Source organism: Ascaphus truei, unplaced genomic scaffold, assembly GCF_040206685.1.
Source record: "Ascaphus truei isolate aAscTru1 unplaced genomic scaffold, aAscTru1.hap1 HAP1_SCAFFOLD_2067, whole genome shotgun sequence".
NCBI classification, from domain to species: Eukaryota; Metazoa; Chordata; class Amphibia; order Anura; family Ascaphidae; genus Ascaphus; species Ascaphus truei.
The window spans coordinates 330-14249 of record NW_027454976.1 but is presented as its reverse complement, the minus strand read 5'-3'; the positions used below and the strand labels follow the sequence as shown (position 1 = coordinate 14249).

At 57.8% G+C, this 13920-nt stretch overlaps 1 protein-coding gene across 1 annotated transcript in view; it reads left to right on the top strand.

Moving 5' to 3' along the window:
• The window catches only part of WDR13 (WD repeat domain 13), a gene marked incomplete at its 3' end in the record, with an annotated part of 18170 nt that extends 4250 nt beyond the window's left edge, over positions 1–13920 (top strand). Inside the window, 8 exon segments of the mRNA XM_075582251.1 lie at positions 4569–4618; positions 5557–5643; positions 6453–6690; positions 10894–11003; positions 11119–11249; positions 13313–13408; positions 13411–13623; positions 13703–13920. Of these exon segments, the coding sequence (XP_075438366.1) occupies positions 4569–4618; positions 5557–5643; positions 6453–6690; positions 10894–11003; positions 11119–11249; positions 13313–13408; positions 13411–13623; positions 13703–13920 (1143 nt within the window).

Here is a 13920-nt window from a genome sequence, read left to right as displayed (position 1 = left end):
CACCTGCCGCTAACACCTGTACAACATAAGAAAACTATCTCCACTTATTTCCTTCTCCTGGACCAAACTTCTCATCCACTCCCTTATCTTCACCCGTTTCGACTACTGTAACTCCTTGGTCACCCCCTCTACTCCTCCATACCCCTCCAACAAATCCAAAACGCTGCAGCCCGTACACTCCTCAATCTCCCCCGCTCTGCCCACACCACCCCTTTCCGCTCCCAACTCCATTGGCTACTTATCCAACAACGTTCCCTCTTTTTAAATTCCTCACCCCGGTCTCTCAATCTTTCCATGGTCTTGCCCCACCTTACTTTGCAGAATTATTTCTTGCTACCCCCCTTCCCGTCCTCTTCGCTCCCTGACTGCCACAACCCTCACTTCCCCCTCTATCCCCCACACCTCTAGGTTCCGATAATTTGTCTTACTCGTCCCACTCCATTGGGACAAGCTCCCCCACCACTGGGACAAGCTCCCCCACCACATCAAATCTGCCCCCTTCCTCTCTTCAGAAGCCAACTCAAAACTCATCTCTTCTCCATCATGTTCGATGATCCCCATTAACATCCCATCCCCTCTCACCCCCCCCCCCCAATGTCCATGATCTCCACTAACTTCACCCCTTCCTAAAAACTCCAAAACCCCCAAAGTCTCCCACTTCACCGATCCAATCGCCTCACCTATCCCCACTGTCAGATCCATCACCATGCCACCAAAAAGACCTGACCCAAGCAATCTCTCAATGCACCTAACCCGTAGCCCGACCAGTCTGTTCTCACCCCTTCTCACCACAAAGACATCTTACAATGACTATGCCCAACACATGAAATATTCCATATGTAACCCCGCCATGATTTTATGAACTAATTTAGGGCGCTATATAATGTTATAAATAAATGTGGCACTCCGTTAAAGACTAACTTCCTTGGTGCATAAAACTGCCGCCATAATGAGTAGCGAGAGAACCAAATAGAAGTAGCCGTTGCACAGCCAAACAGCAAAAGCTAGGACACGGTGACCAAAAATGTATTTATTGATTAAAAAACTAAAGGTACTTGGAGCATTAAAAAGAATGTTTTAAAGACATTTTTAATGTTTCTAATGTAAGAAGCATTTCAAAAGTGACAGCCCTCTTCCCTTCTGATTGTTCCGGCTCTTGAGCCCCGCCCTCTCTCTAGCAGTGAACCAATTGTATCTAGTAACTGCCCAGTCAATCATATTCCAGGGACTACATTACCCAGAATGCTGTGCAAGAACTGAATTAAATAACCCGGAGCAAGCGATTGTTTACAGGAGAACGGATCGATCTGCCGCTTAGCTAATCACTTGTCCGTGTTGCAGATTGTGTTGATGCACATACTGAATGGGGGAAAAATAAATAAATATATATTTAAAAACGGCAGCTTGAACTGCAGCTTGAACTAGAAGTGGAAGACTAGGCCTATCTCGGCCAGCAAGTAACAATGGGTGGAAGTTTTGAATGAAACCAACAGGAGAATGAAGATTGGATGGAGGCATTTGGAAGAAACAAGACCATATTTCAAGGGAACCTTCCATGGCGCCTAAGAAGAATGTTTTCGAGCAGTGTATCCTGCCCGGACTCACGCGTGGGTGTGGAACTTGGACTCTAAATGCAAAAATAATTCAGAAGCTTCAGACCACACAAAGTATGGAGAGATGTATGCTGGGTATTACCCGAAGAGACAGAAAAAATACTGAATTGGTTTGAAACCAAAGCAAATGTTTGTGACATCATCAGAAGGGTAAAGAATTTAAATTGGGCTGAACATATCGCAAGGAGATATGGCCACTGTTGGACAAAGATGGTACCCAACTGGATTCCAAGAGAGATTAAAAGACCAAGATGTACGGCCAAAGGTAAGATGGGAGAATGAATCAGAAAATTGGTAGAGCAATGTGGAGACGAGATATGTGAAGCCGCAGTACATTGAAGATCATTCGGAGGCTTCATCTAGCAGTGGATAGCCAAGGGCCGATGATGTTGATGAGATAGTATGGGAATGAAGGCCTCCCCCATGATCTTTCAGGTACTACGTTTGCAAGCCTGTTCACGTTTCTCAGATTCATTTTCATCAATTTTGGTCATCGTCTTTGGTCTTTTGATATCCCTTGGAATCCATTCGAGTAAAATCCCTGTCCAACGATGGTCATTTCTTTTTGTGAAATGTCCCAGCCTACCGCCATTTTTAATTTCTTCACCCTTGTGATGATGTCACTGACTTGTTTTTGAACCCATTCATTCACAGTCAGCACTGGTCAAACACTTTCTTCTTGAGGCAAAGTGGAAGATTACCTTGAAAGACTGTCTTGTTTCTTTCAAATGGGCTTTATTCTCCTATTGATTTAATTTTAATCCGTTTTGTTCTTTCCAACTTTTCATTCAGATGCAATTTGCAGTGAACCAATCTGTGATTACGCCTTGTGTCAAAATGGTTAAGGACTGTGCAGTTTTTTCATCACGTCTTTTGAGTTAGTTAAGATCTATTCAATTTAATTATTTATTCCATTGGGTCCATTTTGTTTTGTGATTCTTCTTGGATAAGGAATTCATGATGTAGGGTTTCCACATCCTGCAAATTCCCCCAATCTGTCCCCATGTTCATTCCTGTCACCGTAACAATACTGACTGATGCTTCGTCTTTAAGCTAGGCACCAATCTTTGCATCCAAACCCCACATAATGATCTTGTGGGGACAGTTTCCTTGGATTTCATGGTAGACATCTCCACTTCATTGTCTGTGACTTGATGTTTGGCCATACACTTAGATACTTTGAAGCATGTATCTCTATCAATTGAATTCTGATTCTGGCTGCTTTTTCCAATGAGCTTTCATACTACATACCTCCTGTGATGTATTGTATGTCTTTATATAGCGCCATTACTGTACATGGCGCGTCACAGCAGTAATACACGTGGTAATCATATAAATAACAAATAATATAAATAGCGGGTCATGGGAATAAGTGCTTCAGACATAAACGTAACATTTAGGAAGAGGAGTCCCTGCTCCGAGGAGCTTACAGTCTAATTTGTATGTAGGAGGAACGTACAGAGACAGTAAGAGGGCAAATTGGTAAGTGCTTCTGCAGGGGGCCAAGCTTTATGTATTGTGTGTATAGTATTGGCCACAGTGCTATTCGTATGCTTCTTTAAGCAAGTGGGTCTTAAGGTTGGTCTTAAAGGTGGATAGAGAGGGTGCTAGTCGGGTACTGAGGGGAAGGGCATTCCAGAGGTGTGGGGCAGTCAGTGAGAAAGGTTTAAGGCGGGAGAGGGCTTTAGATACAAAGGGGGAAGAAAGTAGACATCCTTGAGCAGAACGCAAGAGTCGGGATGGTGCAGAGCGAGAAATTAGGGCTGAGATGTAAGGAGGGGCAGAAGAGTGTAAAGCTTTAAAAGTGAGGAGAAGAATGGAGTGTGAGATGCGGGATTTGATCGGAAGCCAGGAGAGGGATTTCATGAGGGGAGATGCTGAGACAGATCTAGGAAAGAGTAGAGTGATTCTGGCAGCAGCATTTAGGATAGATTGTAGGGGAGACAGGTGAGAGGCAGGAAGGCCGGACAGCAGGAGGTTACAGTAATCGAGGCGGGAGAGAATGAGGGCCTGAGTCAAAGTTTTAGCAGTCGTGCAACAGAGGAAAGGGCGTATCTTTGTTATATTGCGGGGGGGAAAGCGACAGGTTTTAGAGACGTTTTGAATGTAAGAGGAGAATGTGAGAGAGGAATCGAGTGTGACCCCAAGGCAGCGTGCTTGGGCTACTGGGTGAATGATGGTACTTCCAACAGTAATGTGGAAGGAGGTTGTAGGTTTGGGAGGAAGTATGAGGAGCTCTGTTTTAGCCATGTTAAGTTTGTCGGCGGAGGGCCATCCAGGACGATATAGCATAGAGACATTCAGAAACTTTGGTCTGTACAGCAGGTGTAAGGTCAGGGGTAGAAAAGTAAATTTGTGTGTTATCAGCATAGAGATAGATATTTAAACCCAAGAGATGTGATCAGGTCACCTAGAGAAAGTGTGTACAGAGAAAAGAGAAGAGGTCCCAGTACAGAGCCCTGCGGGACCCCCACAGAGAGATTGATAGAGGAGGAGGAAGTGTTAGCAGAAGAGACATTGAAAGTATGATGGGAGAGGTAACAGGAGATCCAGGATAGAGCTTTGTTACGAACACCAAGAGTATGGAGAATGTGGAGGAGAAGAGAGTTGTCCACGGTGTCGAATGCTGCAGAGAGGTCGAGTAATATGAGCAGAGTGTAATGACCTCTGTCTTTGGCAGCATGGAGGTCGTCAGTTATTTTAGTGAGGGCTGTTTCAGTGGAGTGAGCAGTGCGGACGCCAGATTGTAGAGGGTCTAGGAGAGAATAGGTGTTGAGAAAATGGAGCAAGTGGGAGAATACAAGACGTTCAAGGAGTTTAGAGGCAAAAGGCAGGAGGGAGACAGGTCGATAGTTAGAAAGAGAGGTAGGGTCAAGCTTGTAATAGGCGTTCGCTTTGGAGTTTGAGACTTTCATCTTTTCTAAGGCCAACAATATCACATTTGATCTCTTTAAGCTTCCAGTTCTTGCAGTGCTGCTTCACTGGAGAGAGTCCGGCAGTTGCAGGTAGCCAGAATGAGAGGGGTGTGTGTGCATGTATGCACACCTTTTCTTCCTGCAACCCGTCCTGCTGTTTATGGATCTCATTTTCTCTTACAGATCATGTTATATGTAAATGTCTAATGTCCTCCCCACCCCCACTCCTGTCTTCCTCCCCACCCCCACTCCTGTCTTCCTCCCCACCCCCACTCCTGTCTTCCTCCCCACCCCCACTCCTGTCTTCCTCCCCATCCCCACTCCTGTCTTCCTCCCCACCCCCACTCCTGTCTTCCTCCCCATCCCCACTCCTGTCTTCCTCCCCACCCCCACTCCTGTCTTCCTCCCCACCCCCACTCCTGTCTTCCTCCCCACCCCCACTCCTGTCTTCCTCCCCATCCCCACTCCTGTCTTCCTCCCCACCCCCACTCCTGTCTTCCTCCCCACCCCCACTCCTGTCTTCCTCCCACCCCCACTCCTGTCTTCCTCCCCATCCCCACTCCTGTCTTCCTCCCCATCCCCACTCCTGTCTTCCTCCCCACCCCCACTCCTGTCTTCCTCCCCATCCCCACTCCTGTCTTCCTCCCACCCCCACTCCTGTCTTCCTCCCCATCCCCACTCCTGTCTTCCTCCCCATCCCCACTCCTGTCTTCCTCCCCATCCCCACTCCTGTCTTCCTCCCCATCCCCACTCCTGTCTTCCTCCCCACCCCCACTCCTGTCTTCCTCCCCATCCCCACTCCTGTCTTCCTCCCCACCCCCACTCCTGTCTTCCTCCCCATCCCCACTCCTGTCTTCCTCCCCATCCCCACTCCTGTCTTCCTCCCCATCCCCACTCCTGTCTTCCTCCCCATCCCCACTCCTGTCTTCCTCCCCATCCCCACTCCTGTCTTCCTCCCCACCCCCACTCCTGTCTTCCTCCCCACCCCCACTCCTGTCTTCCTCCCCACCCCCACTCCTGTCTTCCAGGTGTTCTCTGTTCCTGGTAGTTAGAGAGGCCACAGGTGTCTGTGGAATGGCTGCAGTGTGGCAGCAGGTATTGGCAGTGGACGCAAGGTGGGAAAATAGTGGCTGGAGGGGACAGGCTGCGTGTCCCTGTGTGTGTGTGTGCAGTGACAAGAGGGGACAGGCTGTGTGTCCCTGTGTGTGTGTGTGCAGTGACAGGAGGGGACAGGCTGCGTGTCCCTGTGTGTGTGCAGTGACAGGAGGGGACAGGCTGCGTATCCCTCTTGTGTGTGTGTGCAGTGACAGGAGGGGACAGGCTGCGTATCCCTCTTGTGTGTGTGTGCAGTGACAGGAGGGGACAGGCTGCGTATCCCTCTTGTGTGTGTGTGCAGTGACAGGAGGGGACAGGCTGCGTGTCCCTGTGTGTGTGTGTGCAGTGACAGGAGGGGACAGGCTGCGTATCCCTCTTGTGTGTGTGTGTGCAGTGACAGGAGGGGACAGGCAGCATGTCCCTGTGTGTGTGTGTGCAGTGATAGGAGGGGACAGGCTGCGTGTCCCTGTGTGTGTGTGTGTGTGTGCAGTGACAGGATGGGACAGGCAGCGTGTCCCTGTGTGTGTGTGTGCAGTGACAGGAGGGGACAGGCTGCGTGTCCCTGTGTGTGTGTGTGTGTGCGCAGTGACAGGAGGGGACAGGCTGCGTGTCCCTGTGTGTGTGTGCGCAGTGACAGGAGGGGACAGGCTGCGTGTCCCTGTGTGTGTGTGTGTGTGCGCAGTGACAGGAGGGGACAGGCTGCGTGTCCCTGTGTGTGTGTGCGCAGTGACAGGAGGGGACAGGCTGTGTGTCCCTGTGTGTGTGCGCAGTGACAGGAGGGGACCGGCTGTGTTCTGCACTGTCAGTATAATAGACTGTGTTCCTCCAGGTACAACGCTTACCGCACGCCCGCGTACCCGCAGTTCCGCACACAGTACATCCGGCGGCGCAGCCAGCTCCTGCGGGAGAATGCAAAGGCCGGGTATGAGCCGCTTGTGCGGCGACATTACCTGAAAGTGCGCAGCCAGCTGCTGGCGCAGCGGTACGGGCCCCTGTCTGAGCAGAGCAGCTTCAGAGCTCACAGCAACAGTATCCGCAGCTCCCGCACCACGCTGGACCGCATGGAGGTGAGCCGAGGAGGCTGGCGGGGGCGACTGGCACTGGTGGGCGCGGGGAAGGCGGGCGGGGGAGGCTGGCACGGGCGCGCACGGGGGGAAGCTGGCACGGGCGGGAGACTGGCAGGCGTGTGCGCAGGGGAGACTGGCACTGATGTGTGTGTGGCACTGACGTGTGTACATGTAGTGGGCGCGGGGGAGACTGGCACTGACGTGTGTACATGGCACTGATACACGGGGGGCGGCTGGCACTGACGTGTGTATGTGTAGCACTGACGTGTACGCGTGGCATTGACGCTGGTGCGCGAGGGGGAGACTGGCACGGCTGGCACTGACGCAGGTGTACGATAGGGAGGCTGGCACTGACGTGTGTACGTGTAGCACTGGTGCGTGCAGGGGCGGCTGGCACTGACGTGTGTACGTGTGGCACTGACGTGTGTACGTGTGGCATTGACTATCGCTGGGGCGGCTTGCACTGACGTTTGTACGTGGCACTGGCGCACGCGGGGGCAGCTGGCACTGACGTGTGGCGCTGGCACGCGCGGGGATGACTGGCACTGACGTGTGTACGCGTGGCACTGACACTGGTGTACGAAGGGAAGGCTGGCAGGGCTGGCACTGACGTGTACGCGTGGCATTGACGCTGGTGTACGACGGGGAGGCTGGCACTGACGTGTGTACGTGTAGCACTGGTGCGTGCAGGGTCGGCTGGCACTGACGTGTGTACGTGTAGCACTGGTGCGTGCAGGGGCGGCTGGCACTGACGTGTGTACGTGTAGCACTGGTGCGTGCAGGGGCGGCTGGCACTGACGTGTGTACGTGTGGCACTGACGTGTGTACGTGTAGCACTGACGCAGGTGTACGATGGGGAGGCTGGCACTGACGTGTGTACGTGTAGCACTGACGCAGGTGTACGATGGGGAGGCTGGCACTGACGTGTGTACGTGTAGCACTGGTGCGTGCAGGGGCGGCTGGCACTGACGTGTGTACGTGTGGCACTGACGTGTGTACGTGTGGCATTGACTATCGCTGGGGCGGCTTGCACTGACGTTTGTACGTGGCACTGGCGCACGCGGGGGGCAGCTGGCACTGACGTGTGGCGCTGGCACTGTGTGGCGCTGGCACGCGCGGGGATGACTGGCACTGACGTGTGTACGCGTGGCACTGACACTGGTGTACGAAGGGAAGGCTGGCAGGGCTGGCACTGACGTGTACGCGTGGCATTGACGCTGGTGTACGACGGGGAGGCTGGCACTGACGTGTGTACGTGTAGCACTGGTGCGTGCAGGGGCGGCTGGCACTGACGTGTGTACGTGTAGCACTGGTGCGTGCAGGGGCGGCTGGCACTGACGTGTGTACGTGTAGCACTGGTGCGTGCAGGGGCGGCTGGCACTGACGTGTGTACGTGTAGCACTGGTGCGTGCAGGGGCGGCTGGCACTGACGTGTGTACGTGTAGCACTGGTGCGTGCAGGGGCGGCTGGCACTGACGTGTGTACGTGTAGCACTGGTGCGTGCAGGGGCGGCTGGCACTGACGTGTGTACGTGTGGCACTGACGTGTGTACGTGTGGCATTGACTATCGCTGGGGCGGCTTGCACTGACGTTTGTACGTGGCACTGGCGCACGCGGGGGCAGCTGGCACTGACGTGTGGCGCTGGCACTGTGTGGCGCTGGCAAGCGCGGGGATGACTGGCACTGACGTGTGTACGCGTGGCACTGACGCTGGTGTACGAAGGGAAGGCTGGCAGGGCTGGCACTGACGTGTACGCGTGGCATTGACGCTGGTGCGCGAGGGGGAGACTGGCACGGCTGGCACTGACGCAGGTGTACGATGGGGAGGCTGGCACTGACGTGTGTACGTGTGGCATTGACTGACTAGCGCTGGGGCGGCTTGCACTGATGTTTGTACGTGGCACTGGCGCACGCGGGGGCAGCTGGCACTGACGTGTGGCGGTGGCGCTGGCACGCGTGGGGGTGACTGGCACTGACGTGTATGTGTGGCACTGACGCTGGTGTACGAGGGGAAGGCTGGCACTGACGTGTACGCGTGGCATTGACGCTGGTGTGTGAGGGGGAGACTGGCACGGCTGGCACTGACGCTGGTGTACGAGGGGAAGGCTGGCAGGGCTGGCACTGACGTGTACGCATGGCACTGACGCTGGTGCGCGAGGGGAGACTGGCACGGCTGGCACTGACGTGTGTACGAGTTGCCCATACGCGGGTGTACGAGGGGGGAGGCTGGCACTGACGTGTACGCGTGGCACTGACGCTGGTGTACGAGGGGAAGGCTGGCAGGGCTGGCACTGACGTGTACGCGTGGCACTGACGCTGGTGTGTGAGGGGGAGACTGCACGGCTGGCACTGACGCAGGTGTACGATGGGGAGGCTGGCACTGACGTGTACGCGTGGCACTGACGCTGGTGTGTGAGGGGGAGACTGGCACGGCTGGCACTGACGCAGGTGTACGATGGGGAGGCTGGCACTGACGTGTACGCGTGGCACTGACGTGTGTACGATGGGGAGGCTGGCACTGACGCCGGTGTACGATGGGGAGGCTGGCACTGACGTGTACGCGTGGCACTGACGCTGGTTTGCGAGGGGAAGGCTGGCACTGACGTGTGTACGAGTTGCCCATACGCGGGTGTACGATGGGGAGGCTGGCACTGACGTGTACGTGTGGCACTGACGCTGGTGTGCGAGGGGAGACTGGCACGGCTGGCACTGACGCAGGTGTACGATGGGGAGGCTGGCACTGACGTGTACGCGTGGCACTGACGCAGGTGTACGATGGGGAGGCTGGCACTGACGTGTACGCGTGGCACTGACGCTGGTTTGCGAGGGGGAGACTGGCACGGCTGGCACTGACGCAGGTGTACGATGGGGAGGCTGGCACTGACGTGTACGCGTGGCACTGACGCAGGTGTACGATGGGGAGGCTGGCACTGACGTGTACGCGTGGCACTGACGCTGGTGTGTGAGGGGGAGACTGGCACGGCTGGCACTGACGCAGGTGTACGATGGGGAGGCTGGCACTGACGTGTACGCGTGGCACTGACGCTGGTGTGCGAGGGGGAGACTGGCACGGCTGGCACTGACGTGTGTACGATGGGGAGGCTGGCACTGACGCAGGTGTACGATGGGGAGGCTGGCACTGACGTGTACGCGTGGCACTGACGCTGGTTTGCGAGGGGGAGACTGGCACGGCTGGCACTGACGTGTGTACGAGTTGCCCATACGCGGGTGTACAATGGGGAGGCTGGCACTGACGTGTACGCGTGGCACTGACGCTGGTGTGCGAGGGGGATACTGGCACGGCTGGCACTGACGTGTGTACGAGTTGCCCATACGCGGGTGTACGAGGGGGGAGGCTGGCACTGACGTGTACGCGTGGCACTGACGCTGGTTTGCGAGGGGGAGACTGGCAGGGCTGGCACTGACGTGTACGCGTGGCACTGACGCTGGTGTGCGAGGGGGGAGACTGGCACGGCTGGCACTGACGCAGGTGTACGATGGGGTGACTGGCACTGACGTGTACGCGTGGCACTGACGCTGGTGCGCGAGGGGGAGACTGGCACGGCTGGCACTGACGCAGGTGTACGATGGGAGGCTGGCACTGACGTGTACGCGTGGCACTGACGCTGGTTTACGAGGGGTAGACTGGCACGGCTGGCACTGACGTGTGTACGAGTTGCCCATACGCGGGTGTACGAGGGGGGAGGCTGGCACTGACGCTGGTGTGCGAGGGGGAGACTGGCAGGGCTGGCACTGACGTGTACGCGTGGCACTGACGCTGGTTTGCGAGGGGGAGACTGGCAGGGCTGGCACTGACGTGTACGCGTGGCACTGACGCTGGTGTGCGAGGGGGAGACTGGCACGGCTGGCACTGACGTGTGTACGAGTTGCCCATACGCGGGTGTACGAGGGGGAGGCTGGCACGGCTGGCACTGACGTGTGTACGAGTTGCCCATACGCGGGTGTACGAGGGGGAGGCTGGCAGGGCTGGCACTGACGTGTACGCGTGGCACTGACGCTGGTGTACGAGGGGAAGGCTGGCAGGGCTGGCACTGACGTGTACGTGTGGCACTGACGCTGGTGTGCGAGGGGGAGACTGGCACGGCTGGCACTGACATGTGTACGAGTTGCCCATACGCGGGTGTACGAGGGGGGAGGCTGACGTGCTGTGAGGTGCGGCTGGTGCTGACCCTGTTTCCCCAGGATTTGGATGAGGAGCCACGGTCCCAAGCATCACGAGGTCACAGACGTTCTGTCAGCCGTGGCTCCTACCAGCTGCAGGCGCAGATGAACCGTGTGGCACAGGAGGAGAGGTGAGGGGTGGGGGGTGAGGGGTGAGGGGTGGGGGGTGGGGGGTGAGGGGTGGGGTCGGTGTGAAAGGGAGGAGCTACTACCAAGGGGCAAAGTTAACCCCACCCTCGCTCCTAGGGCCCCGGGCAGTGTGGTGCCCACGCCTCTGGCAGAGGCCAGCCGGGCAATGGCCGGAGACACCACTTTGAGTGAGAATTACGCCTTTGCCGGCATGTACCACATCTTCGACCAGCACGTGGACCAGGCCGGTGAGTGACCCAAACAGCGCCACCTGCTGGGCTGGGGCATTACACACTGGGGGAGCCCCACACAGGGGCGCTGGGGCATTACACACTGGGGGAGCCCCACACAGGGGCGCTGGGGCATTACTCACTGGGGGGAGCCCCACAAAGGGGCGCTGGGGCATTACTCACTGGGGGGAGCCCCACACAGGGGCGCTGGGCATTACACACTGGGGGAGCCCCACACAGGGGCGCTGGGGCATTACTCACTGGGGGAGCCCCACACAGGGGCGCTGGGGCATTACACACTGGGAGACCCCACACAGGGGCGCTGGGGCATTACACACTGGGGGAGCCCCACACAGGGGCGCTGGGGCATTACACACTGGGGGCGCTGGGGCATTACACACTGGGGCGCTGGGGCATTACACACTGGGGGCGCTGGGGCATTACACACTGGGGGCGCTGGGGCATTACACACTGGGGCGCTGGGGCATTACACACTGGGGGCGCTGGGGCATTACACACTGGGGGCGCTGGGGCATTACACACTGGGGGCGCTGGGGCATTACACACTGGGGGCGCTGGGGCATTACACACTGGGGGCGCTGGGGCATTACACACTGGGGGCGCTGGGGCATTACACACTGGGGGCGCTGGGGCATTACACACTGGGGGCGCTGGGGCATTACACACTGGGGGCGCTGGGGCATTACACACTGGGGGCGCTGGGCATTACACACTGGGGGCGCTGGGGCATTACACACTGGGGGCGCTGGGGCATTACACACTGGGGGCGCTGGGGCATTACACACTGGGGCGCTGGGGCATTACACACTGGGGGCGCTGGGGCATTACACACTGGGGGCGCTGGGGCATTACTCACTGGGGGCGCTGGGGCATTACTCACTGGGGGCGCTGGGGCATTACTCACTGGGGGCGCTGGGGCATTACTCACTGGGGGCGCTGGGGCATTACACACTGGGGGCGCTGGGGCATTACACACTGGGGGCGCTGGGGCATTACACACTGGGGGCGCTGGGGCATTACTCACTGGGGGCGCTGGGGCATTACTCACTGGGGGCGCTGGGGCATTACACGCTGGGGCATTACTCACTGGGGCGCTGGGGCATTACTCACTGGGGCGCTGGGGCATTACACACTGGGGGCGCTGGGGCATTACTCACTGGGGGCGCTGGGGCATTACTCACTGGGGGCGCTGGGGCATTACTCACTGGGGGCGCTGGGGCATTACACACTGGGGCGCTGGGGCATTACTCACTGGGGGCGCTGGGGCATTACTCACTGGGGGCGCTGGGGCATTACTCACTGGGGCGCTGGGGCATTACACACTGGGGGCGCTGGGGCATTACTCACTGGGGGCGCTGGGGCATTGACTCACTGGGGGCGCTGGGGCATTACACACTGGGGGCGCTGGGGCATTACTCACTGGGGGCGCTGGGCATTACTCACTGGGGGCGCTGGGCATTACTCACTGGGGGCGCTGGGGCATTACACACTGGGGGCGCTGGGGCATTACACACTGGGGGCGCTGGGGCATTACACACTGGGGGCGCTGGGGCATTACACACTGGGGGAGCCCCACAAAGGGGCGCTGGGGCATTACACACTGGGGGCGCTGGGCATTACACACTGGGGCGCTGGGGCTCAGGCAGTTGCCGTCTCTTTAGAATGTTCCAATCACAGCCTATTACTGGGGCAGCGTGGGAGGTCAGCGGGGCAGCGTGGGAAGTCAGCGGGGCAGCGTGGGAGGTCAGCGGGGCAGCGTGGGAGGTCAGCGGGGCAGCGTGGGAGGTCAGCGGGGCAGCGTGGGAGGTCAGCGGGGCAGCGTGGGAGGTCAGCGGGGCAGCGTGGGAGGTCAGCGTGGGAGGTCAGTGGGGCAGTGTGGGAGGTCGGGAGGTCAGCGGGACAACGTGGGAGGTCAGCGAGGCAGTGTGGAAGGTCGGGAGGTCAGCGACCTCATCACACACAGGGACACAAGGCTTATGTGACTGAAGGTAGCATGGGGGGCTTTTGCCTGCCACGGGGGTTGCTCACTGGAATCTGACCACTTGCCACCCCCACTCCAGTCCCCAAGGTGCAGTTTGCTAATGATGACAAGCACCTCCTGGCCTGCTGCTCCCTGGATGGGACGATCTCCGTGTGCCAGCTCGTGCCCACCCCTCCTCCGTGCTGCAGATCCTGCGTGGGCACACACACACAGTCAGCGACTTTGCCTGGTCCCTCTCCAATGACATCATCGTGTCCACGTCGCTAGACGGCAGTATGCGCATCTGGAACACGCAGGACGGCCGCTGCATCCGCCACATCCCTGACCCCGACTCTGCCCAGATGTTGTGCTGCATCTTCCAGCCAATCAACAACAATCTGACCGTGGTAAGCCCCGCCCCTCAGTGCCTGACTCCTCCTCCTACGCCTCCCCCCCCCCCTAACGAACGCGGTTACTTTACATGCGCCAGGTGGGAATGGGAAGCACAATGTCCACGTCATGAACATCTCCACGGGTAAGAAGGTGAAGGGGGGCAGCAGCAAGCTGACCGGACGCGTGCTGTCGCTGTCCTTCGACTCCGCCGGCCGGATCTTGTGGGCAGGTGATGACCACGGCAGCATCTTCTCCTTCCTCTTCGACATGGCCACGGGTGAGCTGAGGCCACGGCCCAATGAGGGAGATGTGGGG